We start from the raw sequence: 26,887 nt of genomic DNA, 5'->3' as shown, positions 1-26,887 counted from the left end.
TGATTCAGGCAAATGGAAACCTAATTACAAATGTAAGAAAAGCAAGTTAGAAGAAAAGGGATTCTTTTATGAGGTCTGTTTAAAAGAACTGTCCTCCTAATTTTTCTTTTGTATCCAAATTTCTGAAATCTGCGCTGTGAGTGTTTTCCCTCCTTGTTGAGAGAGACTGCAGGGGTCCTAGTTTGCACGTCACAGTTTGGTTATGAAAAGAACAAGCTGTGCTGCGTTTTACTGAACATGTAGTGCTCTTCCACAAAATGTGTTTGTTGGTACACCAAGTTCTTTTCACTATTAATCTCAGGGATCATTACCTTAAAGGCAGTCCTTAATAGACCTTTCTATGGACAGTTTGTGAGAAATAATCTTAAGATTTATCTCAAGGTATAATCTTTTTTCTCTTTCTGCACTATTTTTTCAAATACATAATGATTTAAATTGATCTCCAAGTCTTGAGTGAAGCTACTTACAACAAAGAGTTGGACTGAAGGCTCCTTGGATGCTGCAGTGTTGGTTTTCTTGGCCTTGACAATAACCTTGACATCTTCATCTGACAACCTTGCCTCCAGCTCTTCAGCATATTTCTTCCTTTTCACCTGACGATTAGATCGCCTCTTCTAGAGAAGCAAAAAGCAGCATTTTTACAGAGATATTCAACTCATCTAAATCATATCATACATAAGAACTGTAGCTGAGGATACAGGACAGACAGCTGTTTCTTTCTGTAAAGTGGATGTGAAAAAAAATCACTGTTAATACATTCCTCACTGTGTATTTCCACTGCTGTTGTAATGTATAACAGAAAAAGGATTGATGTCTTTACTTTATGCTAGTGTAAAGGGAAAGTGACCAGGGAAAAAAGAGAGTTCACTGTCCCCTAAACTGCAATAACCCAGCTACTACTATGCCCTGAGTGTGAGGCTACTTCCCAAGTTCTTAAATATTTTACTTTCCCCTTAAACATTATTGGTATGCCTTATACCCATACCTGTAGATATTCTTAAGTTTCAAAAAGGACATTAGAGTAATAACCTTTCTACATTTAAAAATATTTCTCAGATATCTGTATCAAGAGCTCTGTTATATCTGTATCATATTTCTTGATGAGGAAAGGAAAACATTCACAACAAAATAATTTCACATTACTTCAGCCAATACTGAAAAATATCAAGTGGGTTGCCTTTTCTTTTGAAGGTCATAAAAACACATAACCAACCTCAGTACCTGATTTCAGCACACAAAGGCAAAAACTCAGAAAAAACCTTCTCAATAAGTAATAAAGCAACCCACACAAGGCTCTAAAATCCAGCTTCTCTTGGCTCCTTACTGTCAAGCCTTTATAATTATCACATGCGTGGGCTGCTGTATCCTGCATCAATACATGAGCCCCTCCTAATGATAATATGTAGTTAATTAGGAATAAATGCCACTGAGCTAAAGTTAATTAGATGTGGAGTACAATATCTCCACGGACTTATGCCCTCACATCCTCCAGCCCAAGCTGACCAGAAGCTGCAGAGTCAAAGCCGCCACATGCCACGATGATCGGTCTGAACCCCTGAGGTGACCATGCTTCTACTGGAGCTGTTGGTCATGCTACCTTGACTTCTTCAATGGGATCATCCTTAATGAGTCATCAACAGACTGGTTTAATTAAGGCCAGGGGCGCTACTTAACCAGCATAATTATATTAGAGGTAGTAGTCCGGATAGGATGTAGAGGAGAGGGAAGGGTGAAGGCATGAAGAAGGAGACAAGCAACTTTTTATCCCCTTTCATGAAGACAAGTTACACTGAACACTGAAGATATCTATCGTGATTTAATAGTGAGCAAATGAGCTTTGGAAACAGTATCGTGTAGTAATATAAAGAGGAAGTAATGTCTAATTTTATCATTCCAGATTATATTGCAAGACAAACAAAAATCTGAAAATGTTCATTTATACAGAAATTATATGACATTGACGAAATGATAAAGGGACTTAAGCAGTGCTTTAAGTGGAATAATAAGTGCTGATACTGGCCTTGATTGCCTGCTATCAGTGTCACACAATCAAGGAACTAATTTGGCCAATATGGAACAAAAATCATATCTCAGTCATTTATTAGCCTAACTGCAATAGATGATATATAGTTGGATATATTTTTCTACAGTAGAAAATACCCAATTGTTGAGCCTCGGATACAGGAGGTCAATGCAGATTCCACCCTGACCATGCGAAAGTGGACCAGCTCTTTACCCTTGCAGGACTTCTCAAGGTAGAGCTGGGCAATTAATCAAAAAATAATCAAAACCAACATTTAGAGCCTCTAACCTATGTAAACTTGCTGTGTCAATTATTTTTTCCCTTGTAATTCTCTCTCTACTAATGTACCACCCCCTTAAAAATAAACGGGCTGTGAAGTCACGTGATAGGAAGCCAGGTGTCGCAAGGCATGTAGCCTGCTGTAAACCCAAGAGAAGAAGAAGTACTGGTCATGCGCTCATTCCTATCCAGTCCACTAAAACTCAAACATGGAGCTGACTCTGCAATGTGAGCAGCAAAGTTATTTTCTACTTTTTATACAACAGTATAAAAATAATTTATTTTGTTAGCAAGAAGCACAAGTTGTTTACTTTCTACTTTTCTTGGAAAACTTGACTTTTTTACAAAAAAGATTTTCATTTCAGCTGATGTGCGTTTTAATTTAAATTGTTTCAACAAATAACCATAAATTGTGCCTGTTCCTTTCAGTTATTTGGTTTAAAATTATACAAGTATTTTCAGAAAAAAACAGATTAGGAGGTTGGGGGTGAATAATCGTTCATTAATCATAATCAAGGTTCAATTAAACAGGATTTTGACTTTTGCCATAATCACCCAGCCCTATCTCGAGGGAGCATGGGAGTTTACTCATCCGGTCTATATGTGTTTTGTGGACTTGGAGGGGGGGGGTTCATGTGGGGGGTACTGCGGGAATATGGGGTCCCATGGCCGCTGCAATGAGCCATCAGGTAAGGACGGTTTCTGGTTTGGGGACCTCGGAATTCCATCTCTGCTTTTTGCAGATGATTTGGTGCTGCTGGCTTCTTCAGCTGGGGACCTCCAGCACGCACTTGGGTGGTTTTCAGCTGAGTGTGAAGTGTTCGGGATGAGGGTCAGCACCTCCAAGTCCAAGGCCATTGTTCTCTGCTGAAAAACGGTAGATTGCTTTCTCCGGCTGGGGAGTGAGGCCCTGCTTTAGGTGAAGAAGTTAAAATATCTTAGGGTCTTGTTCATGAATGAGGGTCAAAGGGAGTGTGAGATCGACAGGCAGATTGGTGAAGCGTCAACAGTACTTTGAGAGTTGTGCTGGGCCGTTGTGGTGAAGAGGGAGCTGAGCTGGAAGGCAAAACTTTTTGAATTTGAATTCTGGGTAATGACTGAAAGAATGAGATTGCGGATACAAGCAGCCAAAATGAGTTTTCTCAGGAGGGTGGCCGGACTCAGCCTTAGAGATAGGTTAAGGAGTTCAGACATCCAGAGGGAGCTAGGAGTAGAGCCACTGCTCCTTCAGCTCAACCTGCTACCACCGCGACCTGGCCTAGGATAAGCAGAAGAAGATGGATGGATGGAAAAATAACAAAAGCAGTCACTTTCTAAGTCAAATCCTTGTGGATCAAATGTCACACTGGCACTTCTATTGACAGCAAATCAATCAGTGTCAACATGGAAATGACAAATTAAATAAAAATAAACTACATGTTTGGGGGGGGCACATTATATTAAACAAAAGACTCCTTTAGTAAATAAGAAAATAAAATGCTATTTCCCTTTTATACTCAACATTTGAAATAGATTATTTTGGGGCCAATGAGTCTACTACTGTTAGGGGTTCATACTCCTAGTATTCCTCTTTCTCTTCATGATTTCCTACACCATCCACTACCCTGTCCTCTCCAAATAAAGAAAAAAAGATCCTAAATAAATCTAAAAAATACACCGTAATTAATAAACAAAATAATATAACTGAAAAAAGATCTTAAATGATAAAAATATCTCATGCAGTGAATTTAGTTGTTTTGTCTTGTCTGCACCTTATGTAGAGATTAAACAGCCCATTCACTCACTGAGAGTAGACTACCTGCTGTGTTTGTGAGCTGACTTTGCCACCGTACATCTGGGCTTTTTTTTATCTTTTCCTATGTGCCTGTTGTTCTGAGTGCAAAAATACTGACCACAATCCTCTGATCAACAGTCTAGTCGTTCATTTAGATTAACGCTATTGTTATCTAGTATTTTTATCGTTGACGTCTTATTGGGTGCCATAGGCATTGGTGGATCATCATGCTCCTCGATGGAGGTGGTACCATTTTTATGCTGTGTCCAGTTCAGCACTGGACTATCTGGGACAGGTGAATGTTTCATTTTCCTGCTTCCTCCCAACAACGGCCGGTAAATTCACCTGTATTTCTTATACAGAAATGAATATCACGGCCACGGCGTGCCATGTGTCGTAGCAGCACATCTAATTGGATGCTATCATGAACCATCCATAAAAGCTAATAGGCTGTGGAGAGGACAAGAGAGCGTACCGGCAACTGGTTGGAAGTGCCTGTACGCTAGAGAAAGTCCCAGTATACGCCAAGGGGCAAAATTTAGAAGTGCTGGTACTGCGGACCTGTGCCCTCTGGTCCACTTAAAGCACTGACTTGAGTTTGTTCAAAACTTTCCTTGTCCCTTTAACAACTCAAAGCACTTTTTATACTGGTCACACTTAGCCTTCACTCCATATTCACAGAGGGATGGCATAGTATTGAACAACCCATTTCATACACATCCATACACATCCACATGCCAATGACGCAGCAGTGAGAGCAATTAAGGGTACGTGTCTTGCCAGGGACACATCAGCATGTGACTGCAGGAGCTGGGGATGTAGCCTATGATGATGAATGAGCTTGTCTGCCTCTACCTATTAAGCCACAGTCTCGCCCCCCAGTCATGACTTTTACTAAAGTCTTGCTAGCTTCAAATGAAGATGAAATCAAACCATATTTAACACATTTTATATTAATTATGTTTTCACCACCCAATGGTTAATACTTCAGAATCAGAATCAGAAATACTTATTTAATACCCAGGAGTAAATTTTGGCAGATATCGGTTGAATATAATTTCCTAAAATTAAAAACCTGCCAGTATCTATTTTTCACATTCACTTGTAAGGTAAACAATTTCTCATGTACTATTGTGTTCATCTTGCAGTTTCATCAGGATGTAGTGGAAGTCTTACCCCTGGTGTTTTCTTTTGTACTTTGAAAAATCTTAACCCGAGGAGGGCAATCATTAATATTCCTACAACATTACATTGTGTTAAGTAGAAAGCAGCTATCATCCCTCCAAAGATAATTTAATTTAGATAAGTGTTGTGTTATCAAACTAAATATGAAAAACCTGCGGGTTATTAATTTCCCTGGCTGCTGTGGCAACAACATTTCCTTTTAAATGAAAATCTTGTTAAATTCAGGTGTGGGCATGAGAAGTTTCCATTAGTGCTGTGTTCATAATCAAAAATCATCCATGCAGTTAAGAATGAGAACTTGAGATAGCCACCCACTGCATGACCTCCATGTGAACCGCAGAGTCGATCCTCCCAGGCTCAAAGAGAAGCTGGGAAGCCTTCCTCTGAGCTGCAAGAACAGTTAGGCTAAGGACACCACTTAGCAGTGACTTGTACTGTGGGTTTCTATTTAATTGTTTGTGTATAATCTGTGATTGTGTGTGTTTGCTGGATCTTACAGAGTCGACGTCTTTAGAAGTGTGTCGATGAGGAGGGTCATCATCCGACTCCTCCTCTGAAGACTCAGGCTTTCGCTTTTTCTTTTTTCCAATCTTGATGACAATTTTCCTGTAGGAGGGAAAAGCACACTATTAATATGATAAGGTAAAGAAGACAGTAATGATCTCATTTTAAAGTATATGTTTCAGAGCCTTAACTTTAACAAAATAAAACTACTATGAATGCAAACAAGATTTATCAATGCTGAATGTTGACATCTGTTGGATTGACAATGTTACACTAAATAAGGCAATGCAGACATCCTTCCTCAATTCAGTATGATCATGCTGCACAGGGGAAGCAGTTCATTTTTTCTGGAGGTATAAAAACAGATGGGGTATTTCATAAGTTTCAGCCTAACATTTTATGAAAGCAGTGATGGTGGATGGTCTCCCATCATTACAGAAAAACATCTTTGTGGCCAGCAAGATCAGGATCAACAAACACAGTGACCTATAAGCCAAAAGAAACCTTGAAAAAAGACTTAAAATCCAAACCTAAGCTTGTTCACAACACTTGACAAAACATTAAAGAACAAAGAGGCAGAGATATTTGATCACTGCGTCTTCATTAATGTTAATGTGCTAAAGAAAGGGAATACAATAAAGATAGCCCATATAATCATACACACATTAAAAAGATAAATGCACAGGTAAAATGCTTTAAAGCACAAATAATATCTCCACAAGCAAACATATACAACTCTCAGCCCCCTGCAGGAGCTCTCATAGATTTGCATCTGCTGCACTGCAGTCTATAAACAAAACCTGCATATGCAGCTGTAGCCCATGCTCTTTAAGAATAGTTCTTTGTGAAATTGTTGGCATTACATTTTTGACCCTATCATACCTCCAAGCGCGAAAGTATGGTAGGAAATGCTTAAAGGTATTAGCCTGCTCGCTATGGAAGCTGCCTCAGTTGATGGGGAAAGGAATTCAGTGATTTGTTAAAGCTCCCACAGAGCCTGAGGATTGAGACCAGCATCATTTGATCGTCATTTGGCAAACATTTTTCACTTTAAGCCACCATTGCTAGTTTGTGAGTTTTCAAATACTCACCATGGCCCCATGTACAATTGCAGTACAAAGACAGACTGCTGGGATGTAATGATATCAGATAGCAGCAGATTGCAGCATGAACAGACCCGAGCTTATACTTTTGCCAGTGTTTCATCCTCTTACTCTCTCTTTCACATGCAGTCACATATTATTTCTGTGACCTTTCTCTATATATTTTCTCACCGCATATGCACACATTTCCTATCTTGCGCCTCTCAACATGTATTATCTCTTGGACGGCATAGGTGCCAAGTCTCTGGCGTGGTGTGATATTAATGGGAAAAAATAAAATAAAAACAGCGCTATGATACCAACACATGAAGGCTGCTTTTTTTCTCTCACTGTTCAATGTGCTTGCAAACACACAAGGGCAAACATGCACTGTTCTCCACACACACATACGATCACAAAATCCCAGGCATACTTGTGCATGAAAAGGTATGTCTCCAGTGGGAAAGATGCCCCTGTGGGGCTTGTTCACATGAGATAACATTAGAGTCTCAGAACAAAGATTCTTACCCTAGCCAATATTTCTTCTGTTCGCCAACAAGTCATTATGCTAGACACCAAGTGGGCCAACTTGTCTGGATGTTAGCCCGCAGAACAACAAATGATGGATGTTTCACACATCCATCTGGAAAATCACTTATACACAGCGTTTGGGAAAGGGCAGAGCCTTTGAAAAATAACTCAGAGGGTGATTGGATGAACGTTCTGTCTGTCACATCTTTACGGGTCAATCAGAGCAACAAAACATGTGACGTAGCCGTGAGGAAAGGAGTAAACTCCATTACATCCCACATTATGCGAATCATGGTGACTGTAGGTATGTCAGTACATGACTTTTGTCGTTTTTGAAAAGAAAACAACTCACTGCTGTTCTTTGTTCTTCTTTAAACGAAGAAATGTTGTCAAGTTCTGATAAAGCTGGCACTTTAGCAGCATCCACGCTAATCTCTTCCACCATAATTGCACCGGCCTCTTGGTGCTGCTCGCTTACGTCACGACTTCGCCACGCCTGAAAGTACTGCCCCTCAAAGCTGATTGGTCTTGTCACTTTCTATCTGGACCCAAACAGTTCAGATGGGAGCGTTGCAAGATAGATTCGCCAGTGAGAAATACGGAAACTGGTGGATCCATCTGCTTTGCAAGGTTACAAGTCCGCTGTCATAAAAAGAATTCTTACCCCCTTTTCTAAGCTATGCATGTATTAATGAGATCTGCCATAATCGTCCGGCCCTATATGACACAACAGATAAAGAGTAGGGTTGTGTATTGTGTGAATACTTCCTGAGGCTGCTAAAGCTAGTGTTTTTAAAAGGTGCCAGTGCCTCAACGGTAGAAGTGGGAATCTTTAGGCACCTCACGATTTGATTAGATTAATATTCATAGGGCTACGATTCGATTCTTAATCAATTATTGATGCATTTTGATGCACTTGGTTTTTTTCTGACATTTTTGTTGTTCTCATTGTGTCCAACACAATAAAAACATGACATTTGTGTTTTAAAAAAGAGAGATCATTTAAATTTCCACTATCCTCAAATGGGAAATGTGTGTAAATTTGAAAGTTACAACTGCACTGAACCAAAGGCAGCAGCATCTTTCCTAGTAACTTATCTAAAATTACAAACATAAAATGTCCTTTTTCACAGTTGAACAACCGGTAATCGAAATCTTGCTGTTACGCACTGCGTGTCAGAGTTCCGTCTTTTTGTTCCCACGATTCCACAGTATTAAATATTTAAATAACCAATTATTATTGATTATTAGACATTTCTATATTGATTCACCATCTTCAACCTCCATGTCACGAGGCATCCAAGGATCTATTTTTACTCCCACCTCTACTCAACAGTGCCTGAATGAATACTTTTAAGAGGAAACCTAATAGTCGACAGCTGAATAAAAGCGTTCTAGGTATAGTGAATGATTCAAACATAAGATGTCATGGATATATAAGTAAAGGGAACAGGTGTACTTTCTTACATAATGTATTTGCTGTTACATGAAGAACTGAAATCTGTCATGTACTTAGGTACACTAGGTATCAGATGTGTTGGTACCAGTGCTATGTTGGTATTGGATTTTGATACTCATCCCTAATAAACATCCATTACTGACATCAGTTCATCCCTGCATCATTTGCCAATGGCCAGTGTTTGTCGAAAGGCCCAATACTGGTTGATACTGAAGTTAAATTGATTCATCTGTGCATCCCTAGTAAAATGCAGAAAAAACTGATAGAGATATTTCCCTGATTTTTAATGTTTCTCTTATGTGTCTTCATACTGTATGGACATATAACATCAAATAAAATCAGCATCTGCCAACTGTGCAGGGTTTAATGTTAAATAACCTGCCACTATTACAGACCGTAATTATTTCCTACAATTCTACATATTTTAGTAGTAGTAGAAGACTAAAATTACACATGGGTAGTTTAGAGACCTGCCTGGCATTTGTGAAAATAAAGAAAAGGAATTCAATTCTAGCTAGGACGAGGGCTCATCGAGAATGGCAACAATCAAAGTCACCATTAAGTCAATTTTTTAAATTTTTACCTCGATTATAATTATTGAACCATTATATATTATAATTTGTAAACAAATAACTGAAAGTAGCTAATATCATCCAACTATCATCCATTCATCTATGCTTTAAGGATGATGGCTTTTTTGGCCCTTCACTTTCCAGACAGCAGCATTATCAACCCAAACACATTAAACTGGCCATACTTTTGTAGACTTTCATGGTAGCTGCAGTGTAAAGAGAAGGGTTTGTAAACATCACTGAAACTAAGATCTAGGTGGGATGTCTCTGATTTTAGTGATTTAAATAAAGTCTGCATGCTGTAGAAGGTTCCAACATGACCTAAACTTCCAGTTTAAATTCTACCCAGATACTCTTTTGTTTTTAGGTGATGTGTATCATTTTTAGGAGATGGAGAATAATATGTCAGGTGCTGCAGCTCCATATGGTGGTCAATGGTAGCTGAAACTGTCATATATTCTTTGAGTCCTACAGGCTTCAGGCCCCGTCCACACAGAGATGAATTCAGGAGTATATACAAAAGTTTTTTGTTGTATTGGTGTTTCATCCACATTGAAACAGCATTTTGGGGGGTCGTAAATGCTACTTTTTGAAACTGCGTCCCAGAGTGAACAAATCTGTAACAGCTTACCATCTCATCTTCGTGTAGACAGCCAACCGTATCTTTCTTGAAACAATTACGTCACACATAGCGTAGCCCACTTATGCCACATGCGCATGTCGAACCAAAACAATGGCTGATTACAGGGTTGTGTTCGTGCTGCAGAAGCTATTGAGCATATAATGGCTTTTACAACAAAATCTGATGCTCCTTTACAACCACGGTGAACAACTTACACTATATGTCCTTAAATCCGACGCAGAGAACAACCAGAAGGGCAACTAGGAGAAAGTTCATGGCAGTTTTCTGTAATCTTCTTCTCTCTTTTGGTGTATTTCTGTGGCAGCGCCACTTACAGGCTTGGCATATGTACTACAGCGTTTTCAGTGGTTCCGAGCTTACATGGACATTTCCTGAAACGATCCCGTATTTATGGAAAACTTTTTCAAAACAAAACGAAACTCTAAGGTTTTTGTCTCCGCTTCGACAAGGTATGAGCAGCCTTTTGGTAAACACAGCCTTTGTTGTTGCTCCAGCCCCCTCCTGTGCAAGTCAGCAACTCACTAGCGCCACATGATGGAGAGAAGTTTTTACGTGTTTTACAGGCTTTCTGTCTCTCCACTGCATGGCCAGATTTACGCATGACACAAGTGAATTCAATTATCAGATAGGACATCAACAGAAACCAAATTCACTGGAAGATTAAGGTTTTACTAATTATTTTTCAAATCAACACCCATGTTAAAAATCCATCTTCTACATTAATAAAGTTTGGTGCCAAAGATGGTGACAATGGCACCAGTGATGACAATATTTATGTTTCATTATGATGATGCCAGTGAAACAGATTGTGTCAGATGTTTAATAAGTTGGGCTTTTAAAAGATAACAATTTTGAATTGCAATTAATCTCAGAATTTTAAAAGTCTACTGGTTTGCATTTTAAATTGTTTTTGTGACATTTTTGGATTTTTCTACTGTATTACACTATGGTTGACTCCCCCTGTTTGGATACAGACCAGCTTTTAGAGGTAGATTGAAGATTTTATGACAGACTAAATCTTTCTGAATCTTTCTGTATTTTTAGAGAAGACTGTATGAGCAGATGCCTGGAGCTGCAGGTCTTTCAGCGTGTTTGTTAAAAAGCATGAGTGTAAATACAAGCACCCACACACCAGTACTTGGCTCTCAAAATGCACAAGTGCTGAGCAGGCCACCAGCCTTATGAAAATGTGACTTTAGTGGGGCAAATTAGACTATATGGGGATAGACAAGACTATGATGCTGTGCCAGATTATTTTTTCCAATTAATCACTCAGCACTAGCCACAACCAAAGCAATACATAAAACCATAATAAATTAATTGTATTTTTATTTAAAAAAGCACAGAATTTATTCAAAGTGATCTTATGTCAAATGTGTAGGCCTCTTTTTATCTCACTTGATTGCTGTATATAGTCCATCCCTTTGTAATTTAGTGGGGTTGCTTAATATTGGCTCAATATCAGTAAACTAGATAAAAAAACTGTAAATATCAATATGAATATTTCTGCAGATATTTACTGTAGATATATTGGTGTAATATCAGCCTACATTGGCTATAAATATTGGTCATATGTTGGATTGGACAGTATTCATTTTTTAATACTGTCAAACCAAATTTTACAGGAATAAACGGTGTGACTGTATTGAAACCAAATTAAACAGGTTCTTGCCAGCATGCAGGCGCAAGCACAGCAAGCAGAGCATGTGCTTCTACAGGTGCTTCATTCATTCCTTTAACAAAATTCCTCTGCAACAGAAACCCCCCCAACATTCAAAAGGCAATGTTTACAGGAGTGCAGGAAGGGATTTATAGTTGAAGAACTGTTTGCACACTTTTCACGTAAACTGAATTACATCAGGACAAAGGATCTTATGAAGTTTGATTTGTACTTTCCGTCAAAGACACATTCGTGCTTTCTTTTCCTCCCTCTCCCTCCCTCCCTCCCTCTCAGGGTTAAAATTATCATGGGATCTGGGAATGTGAAGTATTGTTCTGTGTGCTTTATACAGATAAAGATGGACCTTAAATGTTATTTATTTCTGCACTGTGCAACAATGGTGAGCTCTCCTAAGCTGCAAGGTTACTTTACAGGGAGCTTATAAAATAACAATACTTAAGTGCCTCAAATTACCAACAGGCACCTATTGACTTCATCTAAACTTCACATAAAAAGGGGTTAAGATAAATTTAAAGGTTTTTAAAACTATTAATGGTTTTAAATGTGCATGCTGCAGCATGCAGCATGCAGCAAGTATGGTTATTGATAAACTTTACCATTCCTCATAACTGAAAACACTAATTCTCTTTCTGAGAGTCAGCCCAGAAAGAAGTATTAAAGTGTTTTTGAAGTTTCAGGTCTAAACTACATGTGTAAGTATTTGTATTGATATCAATATAAGCACAAAGAAATCTGAATATATCAGATATCAACTAAAAATCTAATACCATACATTCTTATAATCTTGACTTAGGGATATATAATTTTAAATCTGTGCAAATGTTGCTGAAGTTGTTTCATCTAAAACCCCTTAGATGCACTAAGTGATAAGTATAATTATGTGGATGGAACCAGATCCATGCATTAGCAAAAAAGAAAGATTAGAAATAATTGCACAGGATTATTTTTTATTCTCTTTGAAAGATTGTTTTGTAGAAATTCACAGAGATATGTTTGCCAACATTTCCTAGATATTTGGTTGGGAATACTTCAAACATGCCAGCTTGTCAAATAACCAGTTACCAGATCAGTAGCAACACCTGTTGTAGCTTTCAACATTTCCTCACATTAAAGTAGTTTCCATCGGCAAAAGAGTTTGACTGGGAGAAACAAACATAAAGCAGGCTGAGAAGCAGTCCGTATCAAAGACGTTTCTGGACACACAAGTCATACACATCTAATACAATCATAAAACAGTGAATTCCTCCAGCAGCACTGCGCTAAACAGAGTACAATCCTTCTGCTGTCCCTCCCCCTCTGGATGATATTACATTTCACAAATCCTCTTGACAATGACACTTTATGGTTGCCATGCAACGTGCCCTTGGGAGGGTTTTTAGCAATGTGGGCGGTAATGTGCATGGTGACATCACTTCCTGTGGAAAAACAACACCGGTATATGTCCACACACTATGAATGGCCGAGGAATGTGCCAAGTCAGAGAGTGACACAATGGAAAGAAAAAACCCAGCTGTGCCACTAAGAAGAATAGAGTAAAAAAAACACATTATAAGCAGCTGAATGGCACAAAACACAATGTTCTTCCTCTACCAAATAAAAGCTGGCTGGGAAACAGGCCTTGCAGAATAACAGTGTCACATTACCAGGCAGCAGCTCAGCAGCTAACAGAATATAACAGGGCTACAGCATCTCTCTGATCCACATATGGGAAAACCTGGACTGTGAAACAAGAGACTTGAAGGCTGTGAAATGATCAGTTTAGCCACTACAGACATAGAACATTGATGGAGAGGTGGATCTTTGCACTGTGATTAATTGCATGTAAGCATGGCGTTTATGAGAGCAACATGGCACAGTCAAAGCTTAATATGAAGAAAAGCATAAATTCTGGATACACACATGCACAGAAACTCACAAGGCATAAGCCACATCTTAGTGATGGTTACAGCCTGTTCCACCCGCCTGTGGCTGATACACAGGACCACCCAGGGGTTTACTAACGCCAGAGCTAATGCACACGCTCCGTTCGACTGGGTAGCCTCCCCACAAGCTGAATAAATTAACTCAAATGACAGGGAGGAAACGCAGTCTTTCAGATCATCCTCTTACTGCAAAAAGAGGCAGTCAGTTCTAGCCTTCAGGGTCAGAGTCAAGTCTCCTTCATGTAAAGAACTGGATAAAGAGCGTCTGCACAGGAAGATCAAACGATATACATATATTACATTCACAGTGAAGTTAAACTACACTTATAGCTCGATTAGGATATTTAACTGGACGACTGCCCTTGTCCCAGGAACAAGCACCAGAGAAAAAATATTTACAGACAGAAATATGTCATACTCTACTATGATATGCCCTCTTTCAGCTAGTTACTAATGGACCTCTGGTTGGACTAAAATATTTACAAATATTTCAGGTGTCTAGTTTTAGTCGTACTGGTACAACAATTCAGCTATTTCTAACTGCACGCAAACAGACCAAAAATACTGCTGTTCAAGAAGTCATTTTTATTTATATAAATGAGGTTATGTCTCATATTGTAAATTAAACTGTGTGGGAAGTACAAAACAGTCATTAGCCTGTACCCGGTAAACACAACAACCATATTTCTGCACAAAATACTCAGGACTTATTCTGGATTACAACACATTTAGAGCATCAGATATCTTGCAGCATAATCTTCAACTGTTCCCCCAGTCAACCCATACTACACAACAGTATGGGGTAATGTTTAAGTTTGCCTTTGTAACAGGCTAATGTCCCTTGCAAGCCTGCTAAAAACCTGTTTTTGGGTACACCAGGCACATTATTTAATGCCAAACCATTTTTGGCAAGGAGCTTTGCAACAGCTGCTGTGTGATTTTTGTTGAATCAAAATAAAACAAAAAGAGTACAATTGTTATTATCCAGTTCTTGTCAGAGATGCAATGCAAAGGCATTACAGAAAACACAGCATATTGATCCTTACATTAAATATAAAAAGCAGAAAAAAGGAAAATTAGGTGATGGATCATTATAATACAAATCCACTGTAATCCTGCTGCATGTAAATGATCTAATAAGCAAAGTGTATGTAACCTTCCACGACTAAAAGTGGTGGAGAAGAACTATGTTAAATCCTTATCATGCCATAGCTATATTATGTGCAACACTTGGATGAAATACTTAGTTTGAAATGCACTATTTTCTGTGTAATGATGTACCACATGTTTAATGATTCATTGATACAACTGTGGACATCTGAAGTAGTCTTTTATGATAGGAAGCCAAGAAATGCAAGTTGTTCTATTATTAAAACAGTGAATGACACTTGGAGACTGGAGTGTTGACAGCACTGAAGTATCAGTGAGAAGCTGCGTGGTGAACAATCAGTTATATGTTGTATAATATAATGATATCTTAATTTAAATAGTATCTTTGGAACCAAATTGTGGAGTTAAAAACTTGTCCTTTAGATTCTTTTAAGCTTTTCAGATGCTATTATTTTATCTTTTGGTCCTTGATAAAATTACCCTGTTCAGTACTGTGCATAAGTTTGAGTCATGTTTGGGCCAAAAATTGAGGCTGCTATGAGGCCTAGATATGGCGAGCAAGCTGCCTGAGGGCACCATCAGGCAGGAAAGAGGATTGACACAATCCAGGTTGTGCTCTGGATGTCTCTGCATGGTATCAGGGGCATGGGAAAATAGTCTACAACAAGTCTACAACTTTAGGGCACAGTTAGGGGTGGATGTGGTGTATAAGTACGGCCTAGGTTAGTGGTTCTCAACTGGTCTAGCGTCAGGACCCACCACCATCACGAAATAAGCAATCATGAGCTGAACTCCTGAAAATGTTCTACAATTTAAATTTATTTAACAGAGAGTAGTGATGCTTGTATCATGGAACAAAACACGACTTAACAAAGAGACAGGGCAAGCATGTCATAATAGAAACCCTACACTGACAAACTTAAATACAAGGTATTTCATTCCGTACCCCATAGTAAGGCACACATTTGGGCTGTTTCTTGATATTATGATAAATTAACACACTAAATGAGAAAAGCTGTTTTCTTAACACCAGAAAAGTAGTTTAAAAAGTTTAGATCTTGAGAAAACATTTAAAATATACTCGTGTAAAGGAAAACCTCTTAAAATAAAATGTATATGCTGCTTGGATCTTAGACTTTGTGCCACAGTTTTTATCTTCTTTGTGTTTGCTAAACGTAGGGCTGAACGATTTGAGAAAATAATCTTACTGTGATTTTTTCCCCAATAATGCAACTGCGATTTAATATCCAATTATTTTTATGTTCCTCATCTTGTGCATTATTCAACAAACATACACAATAAATCATTCCATATCATAACCAACACAATATTAAAGAAAAAATCGAATTGTGATTTTGCCTTACATAGCAAATTTGATATCGATTGCTATACATAAGGGATAATAATTTTTTAAATGTTATTCTCATATGATTAAGAAAATCATATACACGCACAGGAAAAGTAGGATTTTAGTAAACTATTCTGAAAAAGACACTTGTATCATAATATGCACAGCATAAAATCTCTGCTGCAAAAATCATATCAAATTGGTATTTTGACATATTTCAGGATAAAAAAATATTGCACTGTCTACGATTTTAAAACTGCAGTAGGCCATATTATGATTTAATCTAATTTGCAATTAATTGCCAAGCCCTAGCTTAACGCCATTAAGCAACCGACAAAAAAGAAGCGGGTAAAAAAACACACCTGAAATAGAAAAGTTAGCTCCTGTACATAGAGCTGCAGATCAACCTGCCAGCTTGTGCTCATTCTCTTCATCTCTTTGCTGTTTCTAAAATGCTAATACATTTTAAAGGTAATGCACTGACCTGTGTAAGTAAAGACTACTGACTACAAGTGTGTATTTAAAAACTCTGCTATCCTGGGTTTGTATCACCTTGTCTGTAGTCCTTCACTGGCAAACATGAAGCAGGATTTTGCCCAAGACAGTCTACGACTGCACTGGCTATTCACCAACAACAGCGTCACACACCACACTTTATCAAATAACAAATAAGATACACTGCTCTAAAATGCACATTTTTTTTACATTTTACATTTTATTTCAAATCAGGAGATAAAAGGCAGTGCACTTCTGTGTTGCTTTTTATTTTTCATATTTTTTGTCTCATGTTTAATACATCACAGACTGTATCAACTATTACAGGTTGTTCGAAGTAACAGTAAGATAATAAAAATAATGATAAATTAGGGAATTCTAGAAATATAAATCTGGGACTTTATGTTCCTTTTTTATCAATGAACCAAACTTGTACTGAACTGTGACGGAAAAACCGAGGTACAAACCGAACCCTAACCTCTGTGAACCATTACACCCCTAATAGTTAGGATTACCACAGGCCCCTAGTCATGCTGTTGATGTCCCAAGGGCCGTAAAACCATTGGCAGTCTCTGGCTGTATTAGCAGGTGTGAAAAGGCCCAAAAATGCTGTCAAGCTTGACATTGGCTGGTGACTGACACATATGTGTGTTGAGATTTGTCGAGCCTTCCCTCCTCTGAAATTGGAGGTTGTGGCACATCAGGCCAGTGATGAATCCTTAGCACCATACATGCCTAAAACCTATACAAAATTATAGAAACAAATTAATTTATAATTGTATGAATAAGCATAATATCATCTTTTAGTTCTCACTCACACTGACATCACTGACCTCTAAGAAGCACGCTTGATGTTGACGATTTCACAGCCGCACACCCTTCTACACCAGCTAGTTTCTTCTTTGTGCAGTGAATTCCTACCTTGATGGAACCTTAATGTTTGTTACTAATGAAGAGGAAAATGATTTATTTTCCTTCTCAGCAGGACTTAAAGAGGTCATCCTACAGACACAATCTTGCATCTCTAATTAGACTACACCTGCCCCCACTCTGACATTACAGAGCGATTCTCGATGATAGGCTTATGCTAGCCTTTTTTCCCTGAGAGTGATAGCCTAGTTGCTGCTGGAGGCTCACTTGGCTCCCATCCTCCTATTGTGCCAAATAACCTCCATCCCTTGTCCCCCCAGTGTTGTCCTGCCCTACTTGGCATGATGCCACTGGGAGTGTGTGCGTACGTGTGTAAGGGTTTGGTTTGAACAGATTCAAGTTATGATAGTGCTTTGGGGGCCAAGACTGCAATGTGGTGCTTCAGCATCTCGGAGCAGTCTTCATCGCCTTGAAGTGTATGCACCTCAGAAATTCTGATTGTGTGCTACTGAGTCATCTTGAAAATGGCTACTAAGTGTGGTGTGTCTGTGTGTATTTTCTCATCCTGAGGGGCTTATTGAGACAGTAGCGCTGGTTCTTGACAGGAAATCCCCCTTCTTATGAATGGAAGGCTATAATCTCAGTGCCACACAGCACACAACTGGAGACAGTAGTAAAAGCACCATCAAGCCTCCTCTCAGAGACAAATACTCTATCAGCTCAGCGCACATGGACACACAGGGGACTGCTGCTTTATACAGCAAAAACTTTAAAATAGGGAACACACAAACATACAAACACTCTCACACAAGAGTGTGCACATGTGCATGACTTTCAGCACAAAGACATGCAACACAAACCACCACAAACATGTTAATGTGTCACACACAGGCGCACGTGTGAACATGCACGCATACACACCCTGCTAGGGATTAACAAGGAAAACACTCAATTAAAAATAACAGCTTTAGCCCTGCCTAATGAAAAACTGGGGGAAAAGAGATTAGACGGCTAGCAGGCAGCACTGAAATATGAACAGCTATATACTGCAGCATATACGCCAGACTTGGACCTCCATTTTCTATCATGTAATTGATCTCACGAGCACCATTTTGTTTGATATTTTGCTGCAACCCTGCTGCTTTGTAGTATCAGCATATTTAGAACATGCCTGCTTACAGGAAATATTTGATGCACTTGCTTTGAGCAGGCTGGATCCAAATTTATGTTGGGGAGAAAAATGTACAGGAGGAGGGGGGAGGGAGAAACAAAAAAGGGAATGAGCGGCACAGCGCTTTCATCTCATGATTACATTGAGGTTATTTTTCAGCAGGTAGGCTGCCTAGAAAAGCAAATTCCAGCCTGCAGAGTGATGTGATCAGTGAAGCCTGGCCTGCTAAATAACCCTTTGCCTTGCACAAGGGTAGATTTTGTTGGCAAATCTATTAATCCACAGCATGTACCTGTAAGGAGAAGTCTATCAGGCCTTTGTTGCAGTTTTCACAAACTACGTGCTTTAGAGATCATCATTTGAACAAAAGAAAACACAGGAGCTATGGTCACTGTCACTGACATATGAGCTGACGTTTGCAGCATCATCCCCTCCTCTGTCAATAATAAATCAATGCACACTGTATTAATGTTGATAGTGTACAAAAAACAATCTAACACATGAAAACTAAGCTTTTTCTTTCATTACTTGATCATCCTCAAATACTGTTCATGCAATTAAAAAACATACACTTTAGTAACAACTTAAAATGTCTACAATGACCGAGGCTGTTGCTTTAGTGCATATCTGTTAAAAAGTAGCTTGGATTTTGTGACAAATTATCTAATTGAGATGATTACAAGTTTCAGGAGACAGACAGGTGCATTTTTGTAGGATGTTTTTGAGTGATTCCCCAGGGTTCATTCCCCTTCTTTTGTTGATGTTTTAATTTTTCAGAAGGCTTTTGAATCTCAGAGCCCGTGTCAGCTTTGACAAAGAATTCATCCCAGCAATATATTTCTTGATAAAGAATATTACCAACTAAAATTCACATTTAAAGCTGTTTCTAGTTTTCTACACAAGCTGACTTTAATGCATTTCATTTATTTTAACAAAATGAAACATCGGCAGGGACTACAGAAACGTTAATTTGTTATGTAGTTGTGTTTTCCTCAAAGGCCTCCAGATCAGGAGCTCAATATTAAAGCACTTTAATATCCAAGTAAAGATGTTATTTATTTTTTGTCAGTGATCTTTTCTTGGCTATGTGTCATATTGCTGGTCCACCTGTCAAAGCGGCTGCTGCATCCATATTTTAATCAGCTGCTTTCATTGATGTTTCATCCATCAGACAGTTTTTCCATATGATAATATTTTGACCCCTAACTTGCTTGCCAGGCGACTGGCAGAGTAAACCAGCAAAGTAATCCAGAGGGCATTTACTAGCAATTAAATGGAGCTGATGATTCGAGTAGAAACACAGGTAGTAATGACAGCATGGTGGTCTCAGAGAAGCAGACCCTTAAGTACAGAGACAATTAGGATAATAGTCTTATCTCAGACCCCATTCTCTGCTTAAGGACGGGTCAGATGTAACGCAAGACTGAGCACACAGCGAGTACACACACAAACCGTCTAGCTTTGTGAATACAGGCCAGAAAACCTTCTGTACAGAGTGAAGTAATGACTCCAGCAGAAGGTTAGTACCTCTGCAGCTCAGCTGCATTAATATTGTATGGGGAGATCCTGGGTGGTGCATGCATATGAACAGGACTCTCCTGCAGTACACATCTTTCCCCAGGGCTCTTTTGTTATCTATCATGCAGGCAGGCTGTCTTCATCACCTCACATTAGCAACTGAGAAGCCATCCTTCACTAAAAATCTACACAAACACATAAGCACACCATTTCTCATTGTATCTGGTGGTTCAGAGCCAAATACAGTCAGACAAAACAGACATGGATATGAGCAGCACCAGGTCTCCATCACTTAGATGGCATTGTCTCAACTTGAGAAGTAAAAACTGGAGGTACTGGTATGAGCATAACGGGTACAAAAACATGGAAAAGCAATCATATATAGTAATTAAAATATGTTGCATGAAGCCCCCAGCCTCTATGTAAGAAAATGAATTAAACTCTTTTAGGAAATTATGTGAAACATAAACAGCTATCTTATAATCAAAATCAACAGCAGATGTTTCCCTGTGGCTTGAGTGAGTTGCTACAACAGTGTGATTGTTACACCTGCATCCACTGACTCAGGTTTGTATTACTGCTTAAATGTTTGTTCTGCAAGTCTAGCAATCGTTTCCTTGTCGTCACATGTCAAATCGCAATCACTACCACAGAAGATGTTAAAAAAATCACTTGGTGTGTTTGTCCCAGCAGTTTCTGGAGAGAGCACTTTCACTTAAAATTGTTTTGTATTGTCATTTTTGAGGTGATTATATATTTTAATGATATTTAAATGCACACCTGCCTACTTTGTTTACTGGAAATCATCCTTTTTTGGGAATAGTCTGCAAGACTGTTAAAAAAAGAGGGAGAATGCAATTTTCATTTGGTGTCAAAATCTGTAGTATTTATGTTTCAGTGCTCATGTTTACATTACAGTGCCATTAGCCTGTGACTGTTCAGGCTCTTACTTCTCAGGATTCTGTGCAAAGACACGCCAACATTACTGTCATTTAAGGAACACAACACAGGGAGGGTCATTTTCTACTTTTTATATGATTGAAAAATTACAATAAAAGAGAAATGGTCATTCAACTACTTACATAAATATAATGATCATAAACAGTAATGTTTCCTTGATTTTTAAGGCCAGAGGCCTCACCATGAACACAGCTCTTTACAAAACTCTGTTCCAAATTGTCTCTTCTTTATTGTTCAGTGTCTGACTGAAAAGAAGCAGCTCAGTTTGCATGAGTATTTGCCAGCTATGAATCTTCACACCTCAAATGAAATATTCACACACTCCCACAAGCCTCTTGTCTTATACAGAGATATACATCAGTGCCACGTTGCACCAAGGCCTGAAAAAAACTGAACTTTTTTTCTCAATTAAAACAAACTGAGAAAATGTGTGATCACTACAGCCACATCCTGTAACACAGTGACATGAGTCTCAAGGACACATACGTAATCACTGAAGTGTAAGTTACAGCATCACAGCATCAGGTTTCATTATGTAGGACAAACTACATGTTCACATTTAAATGTGCCAAGTTTGAGCATATCAGATTTTCACAGTTGGCACAAATCCTCCAGATTGGGACAAATACAAATCAGACAATACTGTACAGACTGCAATACCAATGCATCTCTTCCCTCAGTTTCTGCAGACTGCAGTCTTCATTTGATCATAAAATATTAGTCACCATGGACAAGCTGGCTGGGGATTATGCCTGTAAATGGGTACCAATTTGCTACATTTTTAGACCAACATTCACCGTTCTGTGTTTAAAAAAGATTTTCTGCAGCTCTAACATGTTTAAAAAATCAATACACCTGAAGTACATGGTGTTCAAATGTATCCAATTCATATCACTATGCTTGTCATGTACATAAAGCAGCTTTTGCAACTTCACAGACTGTGCACAACTACAATTGTACTGGAGAAAAATAATACAGCCAAATAGGTAGCAAACAAGTAAATTATAAAGGCCATGGCCTCTTGAAATTTTATCTTTTTGTTGGATTCAGGGGGTCCCTCATCTGACCACAGTGAATGATTAAAATGTTTCAAAACGTCTGGAATGCATGATGTAATGAAAGCTATTAAAGGTCGACTGAGATAATATTAGGCTCCTTAAGAGGGCTATGTTTTATCCTGGTCTAGGGTGTTTTCTGAGCGGGCCAAGTATGGTTACCGTGAACAAAAATGGGTTACACAGCACATTACCTATTGTCAGTTTAAAATTTGAAGGCATAATTTAGTACAGTTGCCAGCTGCTTTTAACGTAAAACTACTTAAAGTGTTGCACTTGATTCAGGGCACATAGTTTTGTCTCCATCACTGAAAAGTGGTTAAGAAAGCCTAATAGGGACTAACAGCCACAGATGAAACTTTCAAAAAGTCTTTCTGTCCAAAGGGTAAGACTATTATCAAGCTGAAATCATATTACTTAAAAAATAAAAACCAAGTGGACTCAGAGATGCCAAACAACTCCAACCAAACAGCTAACAGGCCTGGATTACTGTCAGCATCACAGAGCAAGAATATCCAGCCAAAGCTGGAGCTTGTGGGACTGTATCACAATGACTGGCTGCCATCATCTCAATATTCTCTCAAACATCAACACTGCCTCAACTTTTTCATTTATCAAACGCATTGAGTGCATGCCAAATCCATTATGTGCAACAGCTCGTCTCCCTCTGCCTAACTCATCTAATTATTAATCAACACAGCTGCCAGACAGCTATCATTGCTGACCGTTGTCAATCACGCTCACGCTACATAAAAAAAAAAATAAATAAATAAAATAACACAAAAGCCACAGGCCTCCCAAAAACGTAAATTGATAAATGTACCTTTTTCTGCAGAAAACTCTTGACATTTTTGCACCTTAACATCCCTCCCTTTTCTCTAGCTCCCTGCGTCAGGCCTCACATTTGTACCAGCTGATATTTCAATTGCTTGTGTTGGGTGTGGCTTATAGCTACATGCTGCATATAGCAGTTTAAACAGGGGGATGGGAGGTGGATCATGGTATCTTTACATCAGCACTACTTGCATGAATATACTAGACAGCAGTGTCTCACATGTAAATGCAGCCTTTGTTTGCCCCTCCCATGTTTATGCTGGTGACAGAGCCTGCTTTATTGTTATTGCGTGCAGTAAATTCTGTTGAACTTTGAGCTTCCATCTTGACAACCACAGGCAGCAAATGTACCCAATGTAAATAACGTAGCAGCAAAATCAAGCAGAACACTGCGGAGGAAATCAGAAGGCAGGAACTGTGCATGCATCAGGTGTTAGAAAACTGAACAAAACAAAATAAAACTATGATTTCAGTTTTACGTGAGACGACTTAAAGCATGCTTTTTAAGACATTAACCAGAAAATGGATGCAGATGAATTGAAGACTTTGAGAGAATTTGTAATTCTTATGGGAAAAAGTCTGCAGTAAAAAGGTGGATTGATAATTACTGTTTAATGTTCAGGTTTTAATCCATTCAGAAAACATTGCTCACCTTAAAATTAGGGCTTACATTTTGTGTCCTTAATGTGTATTTCTGGTGCTATATTCACATTATTATTCTTATTTGGTTGACAAAAACTTAAAGCAATTTATTCCAACATTTAGAAATAAAATTTTACTGCAGCTCTATGTTTGGCTGAATGTGAGTAAATCACCTCAGGTATGCTAGCACAGTGACAGGGGGTTCACCCTCTGCAGTGCCATATGTCACTTTTTTTATTCAGGCTCATTAAACAGCACAGTGGTTAGGTTCTGGTTGTGTTAAAAGAATTTCTACACTGCTCTGGGCAGGGAAGGGCCTGATCAAAGCACTACTTACTGGATTATATTTAAAAATAACAAGCATTCAGAGCTTTACAGAACAGAATTAACAGCTGCGATTACATACCCGATCTTGGCCTTCTGCTTGGGCTTGGATGAGGGTACAATGCAGACCTTCCTGCAGGCCTTCTCTTTTGGCCGTGCTTTGCCGTTTCCTTTGTGCTCGCGGTCACGGTGGCTCTTGTACTGTGAAGAAGAGCTGGGGAAGCTCTCGGGGCTCATAACTCTGGGGATGTTCTTCTCCCCACGCTGCCGGGCCTTAGCAATAGCCTCTGATATAATTCTGTTGGCCTTCTCCTGCTTGTCCTGTAGATTTGACTCCATCTGATGATGCGTCCTCCGCTGAGTCTTCTTCTCCGCTGGAGAGCTGGATGAGGACGAAGATGATGAGGAAGAGGAGGAGGATGATGAGCTGCTCTTCATTGGAGGACTGAGAACCCGGACCTGGCTGCTGGGACCGTTAGCATTTTTTCGAGGCTGAGGAAAGAGGGAGAAAGACAAAATAATACTTTGCATCTAGAACCGTGGCCCTCTTAAAGGCAAATATCTCATAAAAACTACAGACATGATGTCATCTATTGTAGTTGACACAATCCAAACTAAGATGCAGGGCTCTGCTGCAGAAGGACCTAGTAACACACAGACCTAGAAAACTGACACTTGCCCTTTGAAGCAAAGCTGAGTGACTGGAGCTCACAGCGTAGGAAGATGCACTACAGCAGAGTTTTACAAAAGCTGACGAATAGGTGCAAACGATGAAACTGAACTCAATTTACCCAGATGTATTTCCAAATAATGCAGCTCATCAGTCCAGCTGCACAAGGCTGAGTCTGTAAGTGCATTTTCAACATACAGAGGAGCAAAATAAGTAATTTAAATCCAGTAAAGACAGTAAAGACAGGTATAATGACAAAAGAGTTTATTTATGATTGCTATGAACATATGAAGCAACTATAGGGCCATACAGCTTAGCTATAATGTAAGTAATACATGCAAATAGAGGAAATATTGCCAGGGTCCTGAGATGCCACTTCGCTGTTAAAGCAAAACACCCTTTAAACCACTGTTTCCATTTCACGCAATTACCATAAAATTTGATGATGTGACTACAACAACTATCAGTCATTCAGAAACTACTGCTGGCTGTGTCAACCTCTCAGACAATAGAGCTCGCAGCTGTCCCCATCTCTGATTCTGTGGGTGGGGGGACCTGCATAGCTCCACATGATGCTCATTTCACCTCTCACTCTCCTGTGTAACACTACAGGCTGACTTTCAGTATGAGAGCACCTGCGAGAATTAATTTAGATCAGATCAGGAAGACTTGGAAACTCTGACGCTGTCTGATGTGAAACAAGGGAAATTCTTTTCGGTGTGAGCTGTTCAAAAGGTAGGGTAAACACCAACTCAGTGTGGCAGGTTACAGCGAGCCTCGCAGACATAAATAATCCAGCCTGGCTGATACATGATAATACGTGAATAATAGATGGTGTGACTATAGTTATGCCTACACAAGCGCCTTGAGGTGGGCCTTGAGCCCAGCAAGAGGAAACCCATAAATGGATGACCTAATCTAAAAATGTGTTGTGTATGCCTACACGGCACAGGCACAGTCGGCTGCTTTTTTCCTACATTGCTAGCTTAGTAAAAGAATTAGTTTTTTACCTCACCAACAAAGTGGGGGAGGGAGATGAATAAGTAGTGTTTCATTTGGAAGGAAAGGGCAAAAACAGTCTCACACAAGACCTGCATTATGATTTTCACGTGTGCAACAGTGCTGAGGCTATTAGGAAGATGTTTGCTGGAATGTTCCCATTCGAGTAAAAAGGTAAAAAAAAAAAAAAAGAGAAAGAGAGGGGGAGGGGTTGAAAGTAAAGCTTAAGAGCGGAAGAACATGAGAGCACATGAAAGAAGCAGCGAGAGGAAGAAAAAATATGAAAATAGGCTCCTATCACATGGAGAGAGGGAGGGAGAGGGAGAGAAAAGATAAAATGCACCAAATGTGAGAGCACTGCAGCTGTGTAATACATCTATAAATAACTGAAATTACAGCCTGCCAGCACTGCAGTGATTTCAATCTCTGGAGCAGCACGTAGTCCCATGGAAACAGTAGGGACCATTACAGCCCATGAAAAGGTAGAGTAAGCTCCATTCAGGCCATGCTCTCACCCCTTCATTTCCACATGTAGTGAGCTCTCTGAGTGACAGCTTCAACTCATGGAGGACACACACAGACGCTCAGGCACACACACCATTCAGTACGTAAACTAGAGCGCTGAGCAGCTCTGGGAGTGGACTCCAAAAGAGTACAGTACTGGGATGTATGGAATGATCAGACAGTGGGGGTGGGGTTGAGAAAGCGTGCCTTGATAAGGTCTAGCACAGAAGAGCAAATGAGTATGAAGGGGAGGAAAATAAAGCAGCAATGAGTTCAAGATGGCGGCAGTGCAGCATGAGCCAGTAGCAGAGGAGGTTGTTCAGTTCCTGCCGGGCCCCTCCTCCCCCTCCGTCCCTCCTCCCTCCCAGCTCTCAGAGCAGCTCACTTACCCTTCCTCTTGGCCTCTTCACTGTAGACATGGTGTTTTTTTTCTTCCTCTTTCCTCCCCCCTCTCCAGCCGGCTAACAAAAGCCTTGCCCTTTCGCCGGGTTTTTTCCTCTCTTAGTTGCTTGTTCCCGCTTTCCCCTTTCCAAACACTCTCACTCTTTTTCCCCTTTCAACAGTCGCTTTCTCTCACTCTTCCTAGAGCCGTGGCTGTCCCCCCCTCCCCTCCCTCTCTCCTGGTTTGCCTCCCCTCCTCCTCCCCGGTCAGCTTCTCTCCTCAGGCAGTGCGAGAGCGCCGGAGCCGTGCGTCTCCTCCTCCCCCAGCGGGCAGGGCTCAAGAGGAGCGCA

At 39.6% G+C, this 26,887-nt stretch overlaps 1 protein-coding gene across 4 annotated transcripts in view; it reads right to left on the bottom strand.

Annotated features, from left to right (window-relative positions):
- chd9 (chromodomain helicase DNA binding protein 9) overlaps positions 1–26,887 on the bottom strand; it is an 88,642-nt gene that overhangs the window by 34,576 nt on the left and 27,179 nt on the right. For 3 of the 4 annotated variants that reach the window (XM_041792982.1, XM_041792973.1, XM_041792989.1), the window contains exons 3-5: positions 24,065–24,474; positions 5,759–5,867; positions 468–614 (exon numbers count right to left, since the gene is read on the bottom strand). In XM_041792982.1, coding sequence (XP_041648916.1) covers positions 468–614; positions 5,759–5,867; positions 24,065–24,474 — 666 coding nt within the window. Of the gene's footprint in view, positions 1–467; positions 615–5,758; positions 5,868–24,064; positions 24,475–26,544; positions 26,746–26,887 lie in introns of those variants that run through there. The other variant, XM_041792998.1, reaches the window with a different exon arrangement.

The sequence above is a fragment of the Cheilinus undulatus genome, linkage group 1 (assembly GCF_018320785.1).
Source record: "Cheilinus undulatus linkage group 1, ASM1832078v1, whole genome shotgun sequence".
In the NCBI taxonomy this organism is placed as follows: Eukaryota; Metazoa; Chordata; class Actinopteri; order Labriformes; family Labridae; genus Cheilinus; species Cheilinus undulatus.
The sequence above is the reverse complement of the archived record's forward strand: the minus strand, read 5'-3'. Positions and strand labels throughout refer to the sequence as shown.